Consider the following 25,350-nt stretch of genomic DNA (forward strand, 5'->3'; position numbering starts at 1 on the left):
TAAGTACGCATATTCAGCATGCAAAGTTTAAAACTATTTTTTTCTGTATTAATTTGAAAAGGAAAACAGAGGTAGAAGCATTCTATAATTGTGCTGCCTCCATGTTGTTAACATAAATTCGCTCAATTTTCTAAGAAAACAGTTTAAAATTTAATTCAAAGCCTCAATACTGAATAAATTCAGTCCTTTTATGTTGTTACAACAGAGCTAAATCATGGAGGAATGATCACATGAGGAAGGTTTGAGGCTATAGTAATGTCTGTACCCCAACTATCTACTCCAACAGATCAATTACAGAACTATTCTAAAGCTTTACCAATCCAAATACATCTTCCCACCTCAACTTCTCATTCTGGAGAGCTAATCCACTGTGAAGTCCCAGTGAACTGTTGAACTTCATAACTAAAATGCAAAGTTTGACTGCAAGTGCAGTGCTGTTACTTTTGACAATGCTTTCTATAAAAGAGAGTGAGGCCTGACAGTGGTTGAAAGAAGAGATGCCTTTTATTACTCTGAATATGTCAATTCTAGGGACTAAACCAGGCACTTGTAAATTAGAACATGTGGCTGTTCAGGCTGCATTGTGTAATAAGCTGTCAGGCAGGTTGCACAAGCTGTTTTTGCTATTGAAGAGAAGCACCAACATATGTTCCTCAAAATGATGATCTTATGATACACAAAGTCAAATTTCAGAGTCAAAACCCAGGGGCAACATCTACAACAAATCCCAAGAATCACCAAGTGTCCTTTGAGTGGAAAGAGAAGGGCAGCAGTAGAGTTTTGCCCTAGGAATGAATATACTACAGTGCTCAAAGAATGCTGAAGATTTTGCAAGTTATTTAGGTAACAGATGAAGATTTCTGGTATCCAAAGAGAAAGAGGCCACCTGATTTTTCTTTCTAGTTGCAGATAACTTAGTTTTCCAAAATGCAGTCAATTTCCCACTTCCACATGCTATTTAATCAAATAAATATAATGCTTTATTTAAAAAAAAAGATTACATCAGTAAGGTTCAGTAAGTCCTTTCAGCCCTCCCAGCATTACCACCACATTCAATATTTTCATTAATCAGGATCAGGGAGTTCAAGCCATGAGGGATTTGAGGCACAGTATTTTCCTACCCCAGACTTCGACTGAGAAAACAAAGCTTTCATTCTAAATAAAAAACGAGTGAGGTGCAATCAAGTATGGCCAGATTCTGAGCATACACACTACAGAAAAACCTGCTTCTAAAGCATGTGCACCCTACTGAACCTTCACTCATAATCTAAACAATCACATTGGGATCAGATAAGAACTCCTAATGATGCTGTTTAAGGAAATAAATTTGGAAGAAGCATGAAAACGTACTATCAGGTATGTCTATAAGTCTTACTGGCAGGAGAAATACCCTGAAGTTGGTTGAAGATAGTGAACTCACTTGTCCCAGTAAGGAAATGGATAGCAAGAAGTATGCTGTGTAAGTCTCAGCTTTTCACCTCTGCTTTTTATCCCAAGCATATTTAATTCTTCAGATACAATAATCCCATCCACTATCTATATGTCTATCAAAATGCTTGGCCTTCCACTGACAACGGAATGTAGTTATGCAACATCAACAGAAAAGTATTTAATATGGGGAAGAGTTTGCAAATAACAGCTTTAAATAATTTACTGTCATAATTTCCTCATTGCTTCTCCATATTAAAAAACAATGTAATCAATTTTGCTTTACTTACTATTATGGCATCAGAGACTACAAAAATTTTGCCCCATGTGCAGATCCAGTTTGGAATAAAGCACATTGTATTTCCAGTTCATAATCCAAACAAAAGAAAGTGCTTATAAAAGCAAGCTATGAAAATTCACAAAGAAAGCACTATAGTCAGGCATCTTGCACTTTTAGCCTAGCAGTGGAGTTAAGTAAACCTAACCTAAGGAATTAGGTCACTAGCATAACTAATACGTATATAATTTATTGTTTTTAAATCAGTTTTTGTGTATTCCTCCTTACGTAAGTTTCACAGCATACATATGGGTATGAATAAGTAAGGGATTCTTCACCCTAACTTCATCCACAGCAGCTTGAGAAATGTTTCAGATTAACATAAATGATAATACACATACACAAGGCTGTCTTTCAAAGGGGTTTGATAATTCATAACTGTAATGTTTACACAGATCAGGTCAAGTCAAAAGATTTGTAATATAAGTCTTTAACTTACATAAATCAGTTTATCACTGCTAGGGAACATGGGATGACTTCAAATGCTCACTATCTAATACATGCAGTACACATTTAGTGCAACTCGCATGAATTCTCATTCCAATTTTTAATTACTATGCAGTCTGCAGAGACAAAAATGCACTAAGTCAGATTGCTCTTTTTTTCTTTTATCAGAACAATTAACATTAATCGTGTATTACTTCACAGGCACTGCTTTTCTACACATTCATTACTAAAATAAAAAGTTGAATGAAGTTTAAATAAAAAATTGAATGAAGCTTGAGTAAAGCATTAAAACCATGGCAAGCACAAATGGTTACTTTTAAACATATTTCTACCAATATTTCCCTAGCCAGTGTTCATAAGGAGGTAATGCAAAGCTTCATTTATACTCACTATATGTTTCAGGACTCCAAACAAACAACCAAAAAAGAGATAGCAAATCCTTTTAAAATTTTTTATATTATGTTTTTTCCAGACATAATTTTCTGCATACTCTTTTACTTACATAACTTGTCAAAACAGTTTGTGAAACGATAAAAGGAGGACAAGGATTTCATACCATTAAACAGGCAGTAAGGGAAGACATTGAATTTGGTTTTACTTGAGATTTTTAAAGTTGTAGATGAAGCGTCTGAATTCATATCACTGTGGAGTCCATCCTGGTTTTTCACCTGATGGAGAATAAAGTAGCAAAAGTGGTTTTTGTTTTTTGGTTGTTTTTTTTTTTTTTTTTTCTCCTAAGGTTTCCAATTCACGGCTTTAATCTCAATCTCAAAATCTTGACAGTAATATCCACCCATCCACATGGAGATCCAGACATTTAGTTTTTTGGATTTATTGAAGTCTACTTATACTGATAACAGCATAGGGACGTATGATTTGCATGGTAAACATGGGTTTAACAGCCTAATTGCTTGGATTTTGTATAGTGGATCATTATGTTAAAGTCTCTGCAGTAAAGCACTAAATGGGAATTTCCACAACAAAGACTTCTCATTGCTGACTAAGACAGAAAAGGTAGGACATACTGGGGTAATTTGGGAAGAGACTGCCCTTCAGGGACACAGGAGAGGAATCTTCAAACCAGCAGGACTACCAAGCTCAACCAAAGGGAAGAAAACGTGTCACAACACAAAACATCACGAATTATGTCTTTGTCTGAAAAACCCAGGGACACTAGACGACTACATCTTGTCTTACAACCTTGCTTGGGAGGAAGGACAGCTTCACAGAACTTTACAGGATGAAGACATACTCTATAAAACTAAACCATGGTGCATATACGTAGAATTTCTTATTGTACGGTATTCAACCGGATCTTGAGATAAACTTCATTATTTTGTTCTGCGGTTGAAATGATGGCGCTACACATGATGCTCCCTTAAATACTTTCTCCCATGTAAACAAATCTGATACTGATCCCACACAATACCTGAAGCTGCTCTGTCTTCACAGCCCCAGATTCATGGACATGACAGAAAACAAGGCTTGCTTAGAGGTCCAAGAATGCCATAGTGGAAAAATTTTTGCTTTGGTAAAAGAAAGACTAAATGAGAAGTTTTCCATGATAACCTGGTATTTTGAAAGAATAAATATATATTTAACACTTTTGATCCTACAATAAATTGGATGAAAATAAAAACATAAATAAAAGGCATCAACATAGCAATATATTTTCTAAGTTCCTTTTAGTTGTTTAATATTTCCTTCAGTTTCCTGAGAAAGTCTAGTTATTGCTTTCCCTAAACTTATGTCCACATTGCATCACCCAAAATGCACCTCCACCACCCAGCAAATGTGTCATTAACTATTTCTGAAAAAAAGTGAAATAAAATGACCCAGCATGAGAATACTATGGAATAAGTCAACACCAGCAGATGGTGTATATTTTGTTACTGCTTGTGTTAAAAATTACCACTTATTTAATCAGTTTCTTTAAGGTAGAAGCTTCACGCAAAAAGTGGAAAAGCTATTTTTTAAAAGCTGTCATAGAACTTAAAATATAAGCTCTTGTTTTCATGGCTCCCAGTTTTCTAGGACATGGTGCAATACACAGGAGATCAGTTTGTATAAATCTGACAAGATCGAGTATTTCGCTAGCAGCTCGGTCTTTCAACACACAATCTGTTTTGTTTCTCAAGCAAATTTGCAAATTCTTTAGTTTGAATACCAGTGTTTTCAAGACAAATTCTGTAACAAGTGTTAAATCTGCTCCTAGGAGAGGCACCTGATAGAACTGTCAGCTTGTTTTCTTCTAGGACCCAATATGAAAAAGCTTTATTTCCCCTTCAGAATTTCCCACATTCTCATTATTTTATATTATCACATACTTTTGGTTATGTGGTTTACACTCTCTAGTTGATTGTTTCTTAACAAAACAGTTTGTTGCACGGAGAGCAATTGTACAACCTGGACTTGGCTACTTAAGGAAATCATTACTAAAATCCCACGATAGAACCAGTTTTTGTTCATGTATTTTTGAGAGAATTTCCATTAAAATGGAAACCCCATAAACACATATAATCCTCAGTAAGGCAAACCTACAATGAAAGCAGCAGAGTGAACTGAATTCCTCACTACTGTAACTTTAAAAGAATTACTACAAACACTATCCGCAGTATCCATACGTAGTATTTAAATACAGTTTTCAACAAAGGAAAATAACTTATTTATATCTGAAGGCTTCTGGACAGCTGTCTACCATTTTCACTGATGATTTTAAGTGTCAAGCCATAGAAAGATCATCCTCCTAAATAAAATCCACATACAACCACTTGCATTTTGTATCTAAACGTCATAAGCACATAAATCCATTTTCTTCCCCCAGAAAAGGCATAATCCCAATCTTAATTAAATTACAGTTCAATTGATAACATCCCAAAATTACTTTAAGACCTTGCTTGCACATCAGAGATTACTGTAGATCTTTGAGAGAGTTGTATGCTTGCTGGAACAACATATCAAATATATAGCTTATTAACTGTAGTCATTCAAAACTCCTTTTGGTATTGACAGGATTACACGTGAATTCAGAGACTATGGACTCCACCACAATGTCCACATTTGTATGTTCACAGCTTACTCAAGGATCACCATGTTGAAACAAACAGAAAAGATGCTTTAACTGCACTACAACAGCTGCAAAGTGAACAAAAAGACAGAAAATGATAGGAAAAAGGCTGCTGGGACAACTACTGTTACTGCGCTGCAATATGGTTTTTAATTGCTTCACTCAATTCTTTCTCCCTCCCTGTCAAGTCTTCTGTTGCACTTGAAGTTCAGGTGGGCTTGCACACACTATACAAGGAAACAGTGCTTTTATCTGCACTATTTAATGAGAAGCACAGGCTTCTGTTTGTATCCTATTCAAATCATACTCTAAGCTGAGCACTATTAAATGTCTTCTTTTACTTTTATATATTGCAGAACATTACACTATCTGAATACTTTAAAAGCATTAATTAATGGTTTGATAAATCTCTGAGATTTTGCTACATTATTTTTCAGCTATAAAAAGACACCCACGCTGGTTTTGTTTGTTTGGGCTTTTTTGTTTGTTTTAAATCTGGACATTTAGTATGAGATAGATTTGAGATTTTTGGGGTGGGTTTTTGTTTTTGTTTTGGTTGGTTGTTTTTTTTCCCCAATTCTAATCCATTAAGAATTCTTCTATGACAATAGGAAGAAATAGTCAGAAAAGGTGAGATTTAGGTCTACTCCAAATACTGTGTAGGGCAGATGTTTTCCTATAGGAGGCTTTTATCCTTTTTTGTTCCAGAGTCTGAACGTGGATCTGACAACAATCCTTCTGTCTGTATTGCTGAAGCACTGACCATTATAATACCCTTGTTCAGCACTTAACCTTCTTTTACCCATTATCTCGTGGTCTGCACCAGTGGCATCCTTATCCTTAGCAAACCAAAGGCTGAATAGATCAAGAAGCCTAACATTTTATTATAACACAACAAAGGAATCCACCCACTAAATGAGCACACTCAATAACTGGCTACCTTTAAAATGAAGTCTGAGGGCTCTACTTATGGTGACACAAAGAGTCCTCTTCTGTTGACACAACATGCACACTGAAAGCTTTGCAACACTATTTGGATGCGTTCTCAGCCAGCCGAAGCTTTAAACCAAGGTTAGTGCAATCTGTCTGGTTCTGGCAGCATCCAGATTGATGTAAAAAAAATCCTATGACACTTTTAAAAAGGAACAAGACATAAAACTTGGTTTTGGTCAATTCCCTTCAATTATGAAGGTAACAGATTTGGCTGACATCAATGCCAGTCAGCACATCTGGATCTGTAAGTTCACGGCATGTTTCTTACCAATTTTAGAGCATTCAACGAACTATCTTACTAGCTATATCAGATTTAGTATGCCCAAGTGATTAGCCTCATAAAAGTAAAAAAGTACAGAGTTTTTCTATTGCTTGTCTCAGTTCTAATTTTCTTAAGTGCATGTTACTGTAAGCCAGAGGTGAGAATTAATAGTACCATCAAATATTTTTGAGTTGCTATATAGTTATTAATACATTCTCATGCTCTTCATAATTTCTAGAGCCCTGAACAATCACAATCCCAAAAATTAAAAGCTATATATAAATTAAATTTGTTGGAATTGGGAAGGGTATGAGGTTTTCAGGGAAAAGAACTAAACCAAAGAGAGACAATATTTAATGAAAAGCCTCAACGCTTCAAATGAGAAAGACATTGCTCAGATGGATGCAATCTGCAGGGCAAAACCTTTCTGTGATCCTGGGAAATGCACTCAAGTATTATGCTTTGAGATTTAGTAAGGCCTAAATAGCATAACCCATTCATTTGACCTGTGCCAAAATCCCTTCTGCAACACTAATAATCACGAAAGCTTCAGAAATGCAGAGATATTTACAAGATCATTTCCATTCTTTTTTAATTTCATCTTTATTACCAGCCATACACATGCCACCTTGGGCAATTTTTAGTATTATATGCCAGCATTATGGAAAATGCTCTACCAAACACTCTGGCTCCCACTCTTCTAAGAAGCATGGAAATACAAAAAAATGGTCCTTATCTCCACTTTGAAAACACACTGAGCATTCTTGGGCTGCATTAACTACAAAATGGTCACAGATGCTCACTACTCTCCAGAATTTGATGTAAGAAACAGTCCCAGTATTTGCTCAGACACTGAGGTTCCAGGCATAATGCCATTCACTAGTTTTTACCAACAATCAAGCAATTATGGAAAGAAGTATATCAGAAAATCAAACTTGGGGTGATCAGAAAACCCTGTTTTATATCTCATTTAAATATTGAGCAAGCAGAATTATTCCTGGTTAGGGCCCTAATTCAGCAAAGCATTTACTTAAGTGCTTAAATGAAAATCCCATCTGAAAAGGTATCTTTCATGTCTGTACTAGGTAACAGTTGCAATGGAAAAAAAGAATGAAATATCAAAATAAGTCTTTTATCTCATTAGGCAGTCAAATACAAGGCAAAAACCGCAGTGTTGAGGACAAAAGACTTCATAAAAAATGGCCTATGATAAATTAGTAAGGGCACATAGTGACATTCTGTTTAGTATATGTGTACGTACCCAATGAATGAAATAATTTTTTGAATTCAAGAAACATCAAGAGGAAGGTGTCACTGAATCATTATCTTTGTACTAAAATTCCTTGAGATGTCTTTGGATTTATATTAATACGCCTTGTCAATTTTTTCTTTTGGTAAAAAGTACATTGCAAGCTTTTTTCCCCAAACATCCTCCTCCTCCCGAAGGAGTTTTGCTCTCGGGGAAACAAAAGGTATACGTGTGTCAGGGGAGAGGGAGTAGTGGTACTTAAAAAAAAAACACAAACAGTCTATAAATGAGGTGATTCCCTACAAAACTAAAAAAACCCAACAGACCCCTGATTGTTTTCTGCAGCCCCTAAGATACAAAACTTTACTGTCACACCAAGTGTGACTGTCTGAATCTGGACCTCTCAGATCAAAAAAATTCAAAATCAAGACTAAAGATGAACAGATCGATCACTGACTCTTTCATTAGAAAGTCAGATTTAAGAATCACTGAAGCAACATGTATCATATGCAAACTTTTACCAATGGGATAAAACATATATAATTGCCTTTGCGAAAATATTGCTAGATACAGGTATCATATTATTTTTAAATTATGCCTGTGTGTATCCAGATTTGGCATCTCTTATGTGTCTTAGCTCTCTTTCTCTCCAAATAATGAGCCCCATCCTGTGAAGCAACATCAGCTCAGGGAAAGCGCAGCTCCTTCACTACCCAGTGAAGACTCCCAATAAAAAAACCCACCCTTACTTAGTTCAAACAAATCAGGAAGGTAATACTCATCAATGACATAAAAATAAGTAGTAAAGAGAGATTAGGTTTATTTAACAGAATATAAATACCCAGGAGGAAAAAAAAACCAACCAAACAAAAAAATCCCACAATATATAACACGCAGAACATAAACAGAATGAGATTAATCACTGGAAAACCCACAAATTCTAAACTAGGTTCTAAGTTTACAAGGAATACAGTTTAAGCAAGGAAAAAACCTTACGTATGAGAGAGTTCTTTGTCTCAGCCAGCTGCTGCCAGCTTGTCTGTCTGTCTTTCAATTTCTCAGAAAGGTGTGTGTGAAAATCTAAATGAAATAAAACAAATACATTTTAGAGATGGTTCTTTTCCTCCTTTTCTTCCATTCCATTCACCTTTGGTGTAATATTGCCTATAGAATGTTTCACCTCCTCCCACCCAACGCATTTCTAAATAAAAAAAAGATACATTACTCATTATTTTATAGAGATTGAGACTTCTTTTATCTTGTTATCAATGACGTATAAAAAAGCATATTGAGTAGCAGTAGTACCGGTGAAATCTTGCTTTGCAGGAGGTACACATACCACTGTCGGTATCATTGACCATGAAAAAGGACAGAGTGCAGAAAAAATCTGGCTATAATACATGTGTTAGAATTTAAGTTGAAGTCCATGAGAGTTTCCATGCATGCTGTACAGTAGCTATTTAAGATCATATTAACTTCTTTTCCAAGTATTACCTATTATTCCTATAGCCAAGTATTTATCATTACATCCTTCTAAAAGATAATTTTTATCTCAAACCAGACTTTTAAGATACATTTGGAAATGGACACTTTCAGTTGTAATGAATCACTTCTCACATGTTTATTGCAGCAGGATGATGACTTTTACATTGACTATCAACATAATCAGGCTCATTCTGCTTCATCTCAACTAGACATGAACCAGTGAAACTGCACTCTTGCAAGGATGACAATTTTCTTCTGTCTCGTAAAAACTCTCCAGCTTTAGGAAGACATATTTATATATGATATATATATATATCAAAAAATAATTGTGTAGCTTTGAATAGTCTCTCTCTTTGACTAAAAAGAAAACTGGTTTCTCTTGGTCGTACAACTAATTTAAATATACCTGGATTTTGAAAACAAAGTAATTAGGGAGTCCTCTTATATATGAAAAGCAGAAAATCAATTGAAAATTGTTATTGAATTTCATAATAGCAACAGGAGAGTTTTCAGATGTAATAAACAGGAAACATAAAACCTATTTTTATTTATTTATGTGAACTTCCTTGCACAAACCAATAAGAGAAGCCGCCTAGTAATTGATGCATGGTCACTTCAATTCTTGTTCTTCACTGCCTTTCAGGCTTCACTGGGAAATTATTTTACTTGGTACATCTCAGTCTCAAATCCTTAATCATTTTTATAAGATAATTATTCAATCTTGCACCCACCCAAGACTCACTAGAATCAACAATGAAAATGTGATCTGTATACCACAGTAATTTGTTATATGCAAAGAAGAAAAAGGCAACACATTGACACTTAAGTTATAAAAACAGCTGCCCAAAAATATAGAAAATAAACTGGTAAAGATGTAAGGTAAAGATGCAGGGTAAAGATGTAAGACAGCAACATAGCTATTTGTTAGGAGCACAAATATTTTGGACCTAAAATGCCTGCAACAGAAAGAATTTGAAAGAATAACAGCTCCTGAGTCTTTCATTGCTGGTTTGGGGGAAAAAAGTAATTTTAAGGAGACAAGTTATACTTTTACAAACAAAAACCAGATTAAGTTTGCCCTGCCTAAATGTCTCCTTGCCACTGATGAAATTCAAGTTTGATGTGCTGTGACTATAAGTCTTTTTTCAGGTCTTTTGGGTCATGCCTAATTAGTTCAGCTTTACTTTTGATGATACAGTCTTTTGATTTAAAAACAAGAGATTTTCAGGAATGCTCCACTGAAAGATAATTCGAAGAACCACATGCAAGTGAAGCAAAGATACATGAAGTGCAAACATGACTGTCAATATAAAAACTTTGGTAAATGAATAATTAAAAAAAGAAAAAATCACTGCAAATTTATTCATTTTGGTGTTACCAGCAATTTTCCCCAAAATATAATACTAAATTTGATTATATTATTTCCATATTTTTCATATCTTAAAAATAGGATAAATTAAATATAAGTAAACACATACATACACAGGAATATATCAAATAGGAAGTCATGTAATTGTTTCAATAAGCTTTTTTTTTTCTTCTTCCTTTTCCCTTTTCATCTTAATATGGACAAAATGGACCAAATAGATAAAATGGACCAAATTCTTAAATACAGTGTAATTCTTCTGTGGTACTTAAAATCAAACGAAACAATTTTAGTAGCTTGCAATTTTACAGTTTCTATCACACCCTGTAATATGCAAATTTTTGAAATCTTTACTGTCTCTGTTTTTGTTTTAAAAGTTTTTATTTCTTTTTCAAGAGGAAAAGACAGAATTAATCCATCAACAGTTTATCTGTTGACATTTTACCACATTACCCTTTAAGCTTGTGTATGTCACTGAATCTGCTGTTCTCTATTTTTACCTGTCTGTGGCCACCTTGGGATATTTGATCCTTACAATTACAAAGGACGAGGACCACAAACTGTTTCCCCAAAGAAGCTGAGCCATCCCTCTTTTTGATGCAAAACATCTAAAACTAGGTTTTCAAGTTCTGTTTTTCCAACAATTTTTTAAAAAAAAGTTTGCTACCATTGCCCAAAGGAAAGGATAATTTAAGTGTCGAGACACTTTAAAAATAGCGTCATCCGAAGGGAAGCCTCCATGGGTATTACCTTCCTTTGACCCTCACAGGGAGTTAAACCTAATTGCATTTAGGGTTATCTCTAGCAGCTACACTCAGAATCAAACATCCTCATGAGGACTATTGTTCTAACTAATCTACTTATTAGGCTTTTATTCAGATTTAGTACAGTCTTTTATAAAAAAAAAAAAACAACATCTCAAAGGGATAGTAATGGATTTTGCAATTATCAGCCAGGAAAGAACAGACTACAACCTACAATCTTTGGCCTTGTCAAAAATTCAGAAAAAAAATCTTTTGTAAGTAAATCTTTAGATCATTAAGTGAATTTCAGTCCCTATCAGACACCACACTTCACATCCAGAAAAAGAAAAGCCTGTGTGAATTTGCTAAGCTTTCCTCTTACACACTCCTCTAAAACACAAATGCTACAATGTCCACAGGTCCGTTTGCTCCTACAGTAATTGACAGAGAGAAATAAATCTGCTTTCCGCACATTACTTTTGAACTAAAATGAGTAGCAGTTTTCAGCTTTCTGTCTCAAGTCCCAGTTTAGGTTAAAAATCAATCCTGATACTGCTAATTTTAAATAATAGTATAAATATTAGCAACACTTTTTGAAATTCGAGAAAACAAATACTACAATTCCTAACCCGGTCTCCCGTGAGGTATACAATGTTCAGACTAGCTGTGTGTCTTCTGCATGGTATTCAGCAAACTAATTTCCTTCTCCTTTCCTCACAGCAGCCTTTTCAGAAACTGACACTCTGCTTCCATCGTTTTATTATTTTTTAACATTTATCTAATTTCCCTCACACCCCAACAGTCTCCCACGAGGCCTGGCACTCTGACAAGACCTACATGACATCTTCTTGCTGTCCAACAGAAAGGCTAACAGGGAAAGGTTGTAATCACTCTCACCATTTTCATTCCCTCTCTATTGCTGTGCCGTGTAATCAGAAACCAGGAGGCACCTTGGAACACCATGCAGTCAGAGGTCCTGCTCGTCAGGATCCCACTGCAGAGCATTCCTGGGCCCCACAGGACATGTCTTTCTCACAGCAAAGAGGCTGATCACCAAATACCATGTTGTTCTTAATTCATGGTTCCTCTTTTGAGCTGGCTTAACAATGACTCGCAACTGTTACCTATCCAGGAACAAGTACCACTCCTATCTCTTCTTTCTCTCTCCCACCCCATCCCCAGCTGTTTTCTTCCTTTAGTATTTTCCCCTTCATAGTCCTGTCTGAATGGAAGCTTCCAACTATGCACTACAAATTTTCACCCTTTAGTTTAGTCAGGTATTCGGGAATTTCACTTTTTAACATTTCCTAGCAAGCATCACTAAAAGGTTGCTACCAGTCATATAGTACATGCTCCACCCTTTAATATGATAACACAATGTTTATGATTTTTTGTTTACAGCATGAAGTCTTTTTGCATTTTATAAGGCTTGCTTTCTCCACTCATAATTCTTATGCCTCTCTGCCAACATTCATCTAGAAAATAACTGGAACTTCAAACATCACCAGAGCCTAAATATCCTCCCTAAGCTCTATTCTCATTTTCCCCTCTTCTATTTATCCAAGGACATAAACCAATTTTTACTGGTGATATACAATACAAAGATGGTTGCATTTCAAAAATGGTCTTACAAAAACAATACCCTTAATTTCTCATGCTGCTTCCACTCCCTCTCAATATTCACACAAAAAGATCCAGTAACAAACACTTGCTCCATTTCTGGTCACACCTCCGCATCTGAGGCTTGTCCCAGGTGTCTCCGACCTCTTCTCTACTGAACATTTTCAATGAGCACATGTTCTGCCCCTGTTAATACCTTAAGCATGTTTTCATTGGTATTTTCTTACTGTTTAGTACTGATCATTGTGGGTTTTGAGGAATAGGACAAAAACTGTAACAACTGACAGAACACACTCTCACTACTGGGCAAGTCAAACCTCTACGTTTTCCGCAAATAATCTTTTCTGGTTTTGTCCACATTCTCCGCTAACATTTTGGATCAAGCACACTGGACAGACATAACAAATGTGATACTCTTAACCTCTATGTATATAATTTCTGGAAGCAAAAAATGATTATGATGAAATTAGAAAAAAGTCAGTATTACTAAATATCATGCAGAAAAGTATGGGAATATGAACCAATCTGTAATAAAAGAGTCACATCATTTTTCTTTTCCTATATTGTCTGCTGTTTTACTCTATTATGTTCTATTGCACATTTTATACTCAATGTTTCGTTTGATCTTTTACGAAAGTTGTATTAATTTTTCTCTCCTTTGAAGCACATTCAGCAAGCCAATTAAACTTAAAAATGCTGCAGCTGCATAGTATACTAGCAGCTCTCAAGCAGAATTATTCTCCAATCAAAGCGTCAGCAACATATATTTTTTTTTTTGAGAGCATACATTTAAATGTTAACACATCACCAAATATTCATGCAAGAATGACAAACGCTACAAAGGAAAATGCTCTATTATTAGTTCAAGTACATTTGAAGCCTATTATAATTAAGTGAACTTAACATCAAATAAACCATTTTCACTGTCCTCTGTCTACCAAAGGTAAGTACTGATGGGAGTCAGAAGAATTTTTGGTTCACGTTGCTATTCATGATGTCCTAAATATTACCAAACGTGACCAGCAACAAATCTACTGCACCAAGACCTGGGTTTTCCAAGTGCATTGCCCATGTCTCTTACACAGAATCAACTAAGCAACTCGCTACATTAGAGACAACGGTACAAGACATAAAATGGCAAATACCTTCATTCTGTATTTTAATTTCCTATGGACTAATAAAAGAATTAGGATGTGCTACTACCCTAAGAATCACAGGGAGATGAGTAATTCGGATCAGCACTTAGTTGAGAGCACAGACCTGTCTATTTCTTTGTGCAGAAGTCTGTCTACACCTATGAACTTAAAGTGAACTGGAACTAAATTTCAAGTGGATTTATTTCAGTCAAATTAAATGGTCTCAACTTGTCTTATTTCCAAATTTGGACGAATCTTCTCAAATGCCCCTGAACAGTCAAGCCCTAACATCTAAAATACCCATAACTGCCTCTCAATTCAACATGGTCATTGACTCACATCAAAAGAAAAACTCTAAGTGAGACTTCATAACATTTTTCTCTCCTTTTCATGCTGTTTCCTTCTGGTTTTGTTCTGCTCTGCTCTGTAAAGTAAGGGTCAATTTAACAACCATTACTTCATGCTGTTAGAAATGGGTTAGTTATCCCCACATGGGTCAATGACAGCTACAGGTCAATATCTCCGTAATTTATCAAAACATAAGCCACAACTCTCATGGGAATAATTTATTAAAAACTAAGAGAAGCTTCAGCCTTAAGCAGCAACTACAGATACTCTAAGGTTGTTTTCTCTTTCTTTAATACCTCTTTCATGCAAGTCTTTCTCCAAAATAATACTTAATTATTAGTTCAGCCTCTGATCCAATGACTATGTTTTTAAATCAAAAACTTATGCCTGGAAAGACCAATAGTTGAGTTATTAGGCTAGCTAACAAACTAAACAGCTACTGGTAAAAGCTATTTGAAAAACAAACAAACAAACAACCCACTAATTAAAACCAGTATCACTACATAAATACGGTGACAAAAAAAAATCACATTAACCATGTTTTACAACAAAAGTGGTTAGGTACAAAGCTTAAATTTAGAGGGGACTATATGCATCGTACTGCAACCCATCAACACTTCAGTTAAAGCACCCACTGCTGTTCTTTGTTATTTTTGGCAGCACACAAAACTGTGTAAATAAAAACTGTAGAGAGAAAGCTAAAAAGAATTTAAAGAATTCTAAAGAATTCCTTAGAAAGATTTTTTCTCCTTTTTGGGGAATACATATTGATACCCTGTATTTTTTCAGCTTGAAAGTGTAAAGAAAGGAAAAAAATCAACCATAATGCTACAGTAAAAATTATCTGCCATGCACTAAAAATTATCTGCCACATACTACTTTGCTGCTTCTTCTGTGAGTAAGGGAATAAACCAAAGTTAGCTGCTCTTGATAAGATTGCACTTGTTTTTATTTAGCAACTAATATCAGCAGAATGGAGCACTGTGACAGCTGTGAAATAAACATTAAGGGATTCATAAAGCAATGGAAAGAAGGTTTTCTGGTACAAGCATGCAATTCTAATAGTGGTGAATTATTATAACTGCATGTTGGGTCTTGTGTCACCCCACCCCTCCTCCAAAACAAACTAAAAAGCAAACCACCAAAACTTGATTTCTTCCATCAAAAGAACACTGTAAAGCTAAGACATGGACAAAAAAGGTAAGAAGGACCAAAGTGCTACAACATTAGTTCTACTGACATATTGGGTATTTTTTTCAATGACCTGAATATTCCACAGGCCCTACAACATACTGTATGTTTCTAACACTGTAAACAATTGCGCATTTAAAATTTAGGCAACCCTAAAAATACAAAGAAAACTTAAAACAAATACATACAGTTGTGTTCCTAGAGAGGTGGGAATTGGGATCAATGTACTAGTGATGATAATGCCTTACAAAACAAAACAAAAAAGCTCTTAAAGTAGTAACTTCAGCATCCGACTTTCTCATTACAGTTATGTTCTTCACTTTTAGAGATTTATTGTTTTTTAATAAAGGCAAGTTAATTAATTGATAAGCCTCGATCACATTTAGACCTACTTTTACCTACTGATCTCCTCTTTCTGTAGCAAGTTCTATTAGTGGGGGGGGCAGGGGGGGAGAAATCAAATTACAGTTTTGAAGTTATTTAATTGGTAAAATCTAATTTGTCATCTGTGCCTGTAACAATTTTGAAGAACTAAGAACTGGCACACAATTAACAAGAGACAAGTAGACAAACTTATGGTCTTACTGTGTTGTTTGTTGGGAAAAAAATTGTAAGGACGAGTTTTTTTTTTTTACACTAAAAAATATGAAGCTATTACAGTCATTCTTCACAAGGAAACTATGCCATACTTTGGGTGACCCATCTCACTGGCTCTTACCTCTTGCAGTTCTACAACATCATTCTTTAAATGGAAGAATGAGAATTCAGTGTATCGTTCAAGGTATGGACATCCCACACCTTTACAGAATGGCACTAATGATATTTTCCGGTTTGTTCTTTACATCAGCTTTCCGCTGGTTTCTCTCACCTGTTGTAAGAAGGGGGTTGTTTACATTATTGTAATATCGTATGGATAACCTTTCTTAGGATTGTCCACTGTCACACTAACATCACTTTCCTGAATAATAATAGACAATTCAGAGCCCACCATATTTCCTCATCAATTATCAATTTCACCTGCTGATTTCTCTCCCACCCACTCTGCATCATGAGGTTCTTCAGGAAATTTGTCACTGTCTGTCTTCACTACCCTGGTGTCCTGGTTTGGACTGGGATAGAGTTAATTTTCCTCCTAGTAGCTGGTACAGTGCTGTGTTTTGGATTTAGCATGAGCATAATGTGATAACACACTGATGTTTTAGTGTAAGCACTGCTTAATGACAACTAATGAAAGGACTTTTCAGCTTCCCATGTTTGGACACCAAGGAGGTGCACAGGGAGCTGGGAGGGGGGCACAGCCAGGACAGCTGACCCCAACTGGCCAAAGGGATATCCCACACCATATGAGGTCATGCTCAGTATATTAACTGGGGGGGAGCTGGCCAGGGGGCAACAATCGCTGCTCAGGGACATGCTAGGCATTGGTCAGTAGGTGGTGAGTGGTTGCATCACTTGGTTTTCGTGGGTTTAGTTTCTCTCTCTCTTTTTGATGTTTTCCTTTTCATCATTGTCATCACTGTTGTTATATTTCACTTCAATCATTAAATTGTTCTTATCTTAACCCATGAAGCTTTCATACTTCTGCTCTTCTGATTCTCTCACCCATCCCACCAGGGAGGAGGAGGGTGAGCAAGCGGCTGTGCGGTGCCTGGTTGCCAGCTGGGGTTAAACTACGGCACCTGGATAACATTTGGCATACAGAAAGCAATCACCTCAGTACACATCTGTTTTCCCAGCTCACTTAAAAAGGCACCAAAATTGAATTTGCCCCATGAATGGGACAGCAAAATCACAGGAGGCAGCTGTACTACACTCAAAAAACCAGACAAATTCAGCTCTTTTATGTAACAATGTATGTTTACCTTCCACATCATGGTAGCTGATTCCCTCTGCATACAAGACAGGCTAGTAACAGATATACTCATGTGTTTTCTGATAGATAGAATCTAACCGTAAGGACTCTGCCTGGTTTCCACAAACCAAGCAGTTTATACAAGAGCAAGAATTGACTGGACAAGACAGACATACATAAACGTAGCACCAGTTCATGCCGTGCACTATTAAGAGAAAAAGCGTTAGTCACAATGACTCAAAAGGGATAACATTTCAGAGTAAATAAACATACACACTACTTTCTACATATACCAGAATGTTATTTAGGATGTGAAACACACTGCAATATATTCTAAGCTACAAATATTGAGTCATGTGGTGAATGACCTAGTTTCCTTTTCATTTTTCAGTGTATTTTTAGTTATTCCCTGTTGATTTATGTTTTCATTAAAACCTCAGGGATATGTCCTTTTGAAGTCTGCTGGAGACTGAATGGACATATGATGCTCTGTAAAGAATACCTAGGCATTTTTTGCCAATGGTCTCTCTGTTTTAAAGTCATACTTCTAATAGAAGCTCAGTTGAAGAGCAAATAAGCATCATTTGTTTACCACTTTATCTTATCTTTCCTTCACAGGAATTTAAATGCAAATGTGAAACAGAAGGAACACCAACAAATGCATCAACTGCTAGTGCAGTCTAATGACTACAGTCAACAAAGGAAAGGAGAATACTGTGGTCTCTGCTTAGCGCCACAGCATTCTGCAGCTGGCAGTACTAGCAGTGTTCTGCATAACTTATTTTTGCAACTGAATTTATATAGAAATACTTTGAAAATCATCCCAGAATTTATACAGAAGTGGTGTAATTAATTTCCATAACCTTGTGGAATGGCATATAACGTTTTATGTCGACAGCTAAGGAGGTTATATTGATCTGAAATAGAAAAGACAACCCACCTAAGAAAAAAGCCCTCTGAGTGCCTCCAATCACGCAGAAGATGCATTAAAGGATTTCATTTTTCGTAAATTCTGAACTTAATGTTAAATAGTGGAAACTTCTAATTTTTCTCAAACCAGAAATGTAATGTCAGTGAAATGAAGCCCACTGTTGTAATATTTTTTTTTTTTGTATCAAAAAGGACCATAAAGCTTTAGAATTTATGTATGGACTTGCAAAGTTCAGAGCAATTAGTATCCAAATTTTTTGTTTTGCCTTTCTTTAACAGTGAATTAAGTTACAATATTAGATTTTGTGTAATAAACAAGGACAAAATATTGCGTAATGACCTAGCTTCAAATGAAGGCTCAATTACAGTAATGATCTTGATAATTATATTAGGACAGTCTAGGCTTCCCTACAGCTCTCTATTTTTCTAATGTAAAGAGAATTATGTGCATGATGACAGCAATGTGTCCTCATAAGCCTACTCTTACCTTATCCTGCCTACTTTAACATGCTCTACAAATTCAGTTTTAAGCTGCAGTTTTCAAGTATTTTGTCAATCACAGTTTACAAATGCATTCTGCTAAGGCAGCTGTCAGGACAAGATTCAGCAATGACAAGCTGTCTTGGCTCCTGTTCATTCTATCCTTAAGTCACCAACTCTTATTTTTATCTCTGAGGAGGAGAAATACTCTGGCTAAGGAAGGCTCTACCTGTTCACTAAACAGGCAGTTGAGTCACTATGTTGGCAAGGCTCCTGATCAACAGAACTAGGAGTACCAATAAATTCTCAGCAGCCCATTTATGCCTGCTTTTTTCTTATCATAAGTGCTATTCTGAAAATACTACTGGCACTCTGCACATAGAAGTGATTGAGTAAGAAGATACAGTGCAGGTTGTCAATTTATCCCGAAATAGCCTCTAGTGGATAGATAAAAGCCATCTAAACCATAGCAGAAGACAGAGCTATTACACAGAATTGCCAAATTCCCCACAAAGCATTCCAGACAAAATTTTGCCCTCTGTTACACACACACAAAAAAAAGATGACAGCATATACCACTAGTTGTACATATAGTAAAAAATCAGTACATACTGAGGTATTTTCTTATAAATCCTGGCAATTAAGAATTTTACAGCATCTTACTCTGTATAAATGTTGTAAGAGATATTTCATAAAGGCTAAAACTGGGATTATGCCAAACTTGCCTTTTAGCTTTAATTGTGTTATTGACTATATTACCTAAAAGAATGTTCGCTTGTAATGACAAATCATGACTGGGAAAAAATGTATAGATCTGATTCCCCCCCAGTTACTATCATGGAAATACCATAAGCATAAGACTCTACACAGACAGCTTATCTCCAAATATTTTAGTTAATCAAAATGAGTGCCATTTGATCCTGTACGTGGTCTGTTGTGGGATGAAGGGAGGCGTTTGAAAAGTAGTTCCAGTGTTAATCTATATCAAGTCCTTCTGCTTTAAGGGGAACAGAATGGAGAAAGTTTCAGTCTTCACTAAAGAGGAAGCAAGAAAAAGGTGGATTAGTGACATGGATTTTAGAAGTGCTGAATATTTCCTGCACCAGTTGAGGTTAACAGAAAATAGCACTCGAAACAGTCTGGCATTTGAAAATAGACCTAATATGGACTTAGGACAAAATTTTCAATTATTGTCCATCTTTTAAGTGTGCATCATTGTCCATTTATGCCATATAAAAAGGAAAAAAGCCATAAATGGGCCAGAGTAGTCTCAAAACTAAGAGAAACATAATTAGGATATGACCAGGAGACACCAAAACACTTAAAACAATGTCTCACTGCCAACCCTAGCATGAGTGAAGGTTAGAAACTGAGCTAGAGGCAAGAACAAGGGTGCAGGAAGAACTCAGAGATAGGATCACAGCATGCAAATACGTCAATAAGCAGCTTGGGAATAGCTGGCCAGATGCTGTTTCGTAGCACTGTATATCGTTTTTGTGACAGACCAAACCAAAATCAGAAGTACACAAAGACTGCTGCATCTTAGCAACATTCCCTAACTCCCTCTTATGGCTGCTATTTTTGTATTATGATTCTTAAGGTCCCAGAGAAAGGAAACCATAAAGCAAATGAGAGTATTTAAGTTTCATTTATACCGTATATCCTCAACTATCTTGGAGAAAAATTTGGAACAGGTGAGCAGGGGCATTTTGCCATTTTAAAATGAATCTCTTCCACCTATTTAATGGTGCATTTCATTGCATCACACAACTGCATTAAGATTTTGGATGTCTGTGAACATAATGCAGACAATGTTCAGAGTTCATAATGTAACAAGTTATTCCCAGAACTGTGAAAGTCTGAGGGCAAAATGATGGTGGCTGTACTTACTGAAAGACTAAGATGATCATTACAATCAAACAGGACCAACCCTTGTCAGTACATCTGACCAACTCACAGAAACTGTTAATATTTCAGTTATACTGACTAGCAGGATGTGTATAACGTACAGGACATTGAAATAAAAGCACTAACAAAAAATCAAGAACATGTAAATGACAAGTTTTGTGGTTTTCAGCTTTACAGAGAAGAATCAGATGTTTCTAAGTAGTTTTCTCTCTTTTGTTAGCTTATTAACATTGTTGTGTGTCTATACAAAGGTAAGTGTTTTCCCACTAGAATAAGCTGCTAAATGTCTACTAAAGGCAGAAGGACATATATTCATGTACTGGTTATTTCATGGAACTGTCTCTTCCTCTATCACTGTGGGTATTATATACTCTAAATGGTTCTCGTTCATTCGTTTTTGCAGAAACTCAGCATTGCCTTTATCATCTCTGACATATTATAGATAAAACCCCTTAGTTCATTTTTTGATATTGATTAATTTTTACAGATTCACAAGTCTATTCTCAACTTGTCTTATTTTCAATACTAAGCCAAAGTTACCTCTTTCTTCTTTTTATTGTTCTAACAGTCTTTGTCTGACATACTTATTTAGACAATATGACTCTGGATGTGCACAATGGACAAGATAATGTCCAAATTCATTAGCTTACCAATGTCCCTATCAGGTGACACAATTAGAATTTGTTAACCCAGAAGAAATATCTATTCCCAGGTAGCTACTGGCAAGGGGCAAGACTGGAAAGTTTACAAATGGAGACCTAAACTAGATTAAATAAATATGTAGTTACTACTTCTGATAACAATACTTCAAAAGTTAACTTTGATGTTGGATAAACAGCTCTGCTGGATTTCTTACAGTAGCTCAAAGAGCACAAAAATGTAACTACAGTCAAAAAGCTTTCTGAGAGGGTAGGAAAAAAATCCATCTCTGTGCCTCAAATTCTTATATTCAGGACACCTATATCAGCTGTAGCTTGAGTGGCAGAGGAAATAGTTAAGGGAAAAAAGTGACCAGAACGTTATTCCAATTCTGCAATCTGTTGCAACAGCTTTGGGGGTTCAGGCCAGTAGGGTGTGAAAAAAAGCTAAGTTGAATAAGCCATGAGGACTTTGGGGGGTAGGGCGGGGGGGGGGTGGGGCGACTGTGTGCTTTTGGTGAGGTTTGTGGGGTTTTTTTTTGGTTTGGTTTTTTTTTTGTTGTTTTGTTTTGTCTCTGATGTTTTGCTTCAGGAATAGCTCAGTCAAAACAGAACCTATTTCTATAAAACTAAACATTCTTATGAATCTATTTATTTAAGATTCAAACCATTTCCTTGGGGTAAGTACCATCACACTTACTTTTACAAGTGGGAAACTGAGGGCACACAATGTTACTCTGGCTTGACAACCTTGTTCATCCCCACAACAGACGACAAGTAAATCTGTCTAAAACTAGTGGTAGAATGGGTGCCCCCAAGTTAGCTAGTCTGCCTAGAAGAATAAGGAAGGAAGGAGAAAGCCAGTTATATCTTGAACTACACAAGGTAGAGCATGGAGAAAGTAGTAAGGTCCAGTATTCCACAGAAAGAACTTCTGCCTCTCCAGTAGCTCAGGTATGCACTTAACAGACAGACAAAATCCCAGTATTTAAAACTAATGCAGGAGTAAAGCTATGCAAACAGGAACAAGAAGTTTGACTGTCAATAAGTCATCCCAGTGATGGCATGACTCTGCCTCTTTCAAGTGAACTTGGCTATTCACGTAAAATGAAAATTTTTCACCTTTTATCACTCATTGTATCAGTGAGAGACTTATCCTAGTAACCATACCTATAAGTTCTATATCTAACTCAGTGTTGTGTGTCCTACCGTTGCCATTTTGGACACCTACAAAAGAGTGAAAGAGCAAGAGAAGCATTTTATGATACCTCCTAGCTATTGCCCTTCCGCCTTTCAACAATCTTCCATTATAACATGTATAATACTCCATAAAAGAAAACCAGGATTTACATCTTTGCTCTATTACATTTCAAATGGAAAAAATGGTCTGTGATAAGCAAGAAAAAAATCAGTTAAAACAAATTCTAGATTAGAGGGTGAGGCAGAAGAGATCTAATGGTCAGCAATATAAGGGAATTAGTCTGAGGCATACTGCAGGAACAGATGAAGGTGTAACGGTAAAGCCACAAATTGAATATAAAGTAACATCACAAGGAAGGTACTGCTAGTAGTATTAGCAAAAGTTTGTACATAACACACCAAAAGTAAAAAGACGCCAGCTGAAGAATCTATATTAGATTTGAAGTTTAATGATGTAGATAATTTAAGAAGATATGGAAGGAAATAACTTGAACATTAAAGTATTTATAAAACAAGACTTGCAAAAGGGTTGCTTAGTCTGCAAAAGTCAACTGTAGGTTAGAAAAAAAAAGCTATATTAGTGATCAATCACTCAGCATGCTCATTAACAGTAGGAGAAATAATGATTTAAAATTTAGCAAGACAGATTGATATTGAGTGCTCCAAAATATCTTCTAACCAGGAGGTTAACAGATGAAACAGATTACCAAGAAATTTGTAGAGCCAGTGTCGCTGAATGCTTCCAAGAACAGGTCAGGGAAATATCCAAGGGATAGCACTTTCGGTACAAGCTTCTACCTTCTTTTGGTGTTGGGCACAAATACTGAACACATTACCATTTTTCAGTGGATCCCAAGAATGCATTAGGATGGAAAGCACACTTCATGTATAAAATAGTACATGGAACTTCTAGTTTGCCAGCTAATGTAAAAATAAATATGCCAAGAGATAAATTTAATAACATAATAAAAGAATCTTTCACATGTCAGTAATTTTTTTTTTTACATTTTCTATTTAATACTAGCCATCAGACCAATATACATCAGTCTGAAAAAAGGAATAGTTGCTTTGAAAAATAACTTTCCACTTTCAATGTATGCACTATCTCCCACATAAGAGAAGATGACACAATATCTCCCCTTGGAAACAGGCATACTAAAATGTATTTTCTAGACGGTGCATAAAAATGAACACAGGATTAATGTGGACAGTATGACAGAAATTTTTATATAATTGTCAAGAAAGCAGAATGAAGAGATGCAGTAACAGGACTCTTCCAAAAACAGATGTTACTTAAGCACTGCCAGCAAGATGACCACTGGTCCTTGTTTAGTTTTGCATGAAAGATTAGAGAAAAGGTAATAGTAATGTATTCCAGACTTCTTAGAAGGATATACGGAGATACAAGAACACAGGCAGGGAAAGACAATTCAACTGAGTGAATGGGTCATCAGAAACCCATTTTCTCAACAGTGGACAGACTGTGCCTCAGCCCAGCAGTAATCCCCTAATTGTCATTTCTTCATTCTTTTTACCACAATACCTCTAATGTGGCTAGCTAGGGACTGAGTGGTTATTAAACTGGGATGTTAAATATTTCACCAGTCACCCATGGCCCATGAGCTGTACAAGGAGTTGGGCTGCTGTTTGGAGCATTAAAGTTATTAAATCATCTGGGAGTAAAGGCATATATTAGAAAATATGAGATAAAACCAATCTTTACTGTATGCAATTCTGTTTATAGTTCATAAAGTCTATACAGCTGCTGACCACGTTCCAACGCTGAAAAACTTGTAAAACCAGCACTCTTCTGAACTAGGGAGCAAACAGAGTTTGGCAATTATGACAAAGGAGAACCTCCGCTTTATAAATGAAGTTTCAAATGCACTAATTCACCTCTGGACACAAGAATTTAACAAAGTTACATGGCATGATACAATTCATACATTCATTGCCAAAGCAAACAATGGCACTCGGACATTTTAACTAGTCTTTTACAACTGAAAGGCCTTTTTTCTCTTAGCTTTTTCTGGAATTACTCAGCCTTATTACTTCATCAAAAGTATTTGCAACTATTTAAGTTTCCACATATCAAATTATATTTTTCAATAAAGACAGACCCTAGATAATCATCTGGTACAGAGAGTCCATGAGGAAAATCACACCTACAACAACAGTACTCCACAAAAGGTACAACTACAAGGCAGAACATATTACTTCTGAAAGGTGCAACTAAGCAGTGTCACAGCCGAAGCAGCCTTTTCAAAAACAAGTATGTCAGATTTATCTTTGACCTTTCCTTTTACAAGCTGACGCTGACAAAACCTTTTAAAGCTGTTACTTACTGGTCAACATTTCCACCATGCATTAGAAAAAATTATGGGTAGGATCTTGTTTACTTAAGGTAGACCATACCAAAATTCTTGACAGTGATGCCAAACCTCCTATTCTCTACAGTCAGTGGAAAGAAATAAACACTCCAGAGTCATGTTCAGGGGGTAGATCTTCTCTACCTAACTTAAATAAGTAAACTCCAGACGGAATGGTCTTCCTCTGGCAAGTATCCAAAAGCATCTACCACCCTCTACTGACTCAATGATAAAATCAAGTGCTAGAGTTGCAAAATTGCTTCATTAAGCACAAGCTAGGCACAGAATTATGCAGTCTAAA

General features: G+C 36.0%; 1 protein-coding gene across 2 annotated transcripts in view; it reads right to left on the bottom strand.

Moving 5' to 3' along the window:
- Positions 1 to 25,350, bottom strand: part of TENM2 (teneurin transmembrane protein 2) — a 699,068-nt gene that overhangs the window by 307,833 nt on the left and 365,885 nt on the right. Inside the window, exon 5 of one of the 2 annotated variants that reach the window (XM_064458950.1) lies at positions 8,780 to 8,863. The exons of the other annotated variant lie outside the window; for it this stretch is intronic. Within the exon in view, the coding sequence (XP_064315020.1) occupies positions 8,780 to 8,863 (84 nt within the window). The remainder of the gene's footprint in view (positions 1 to 8,779; positions 8,864 to 25,350) is intronic. 2 annotated transcript variants of the gene reach the window in all.

Source organism: Phalacrocorax carbo, chromosome 8, assembly GCF_963921805.1.
Source record: "Phalacrocorax carbo chromosome 8, bPhaCar2.1, whole genome shotgun sequence".
NCBI lineage: Eukaryota > Metazoa > Chordata > Aves > Suliformes > Phalacrocoracidae > Phalacrocorax > Phalacrocorax carbo.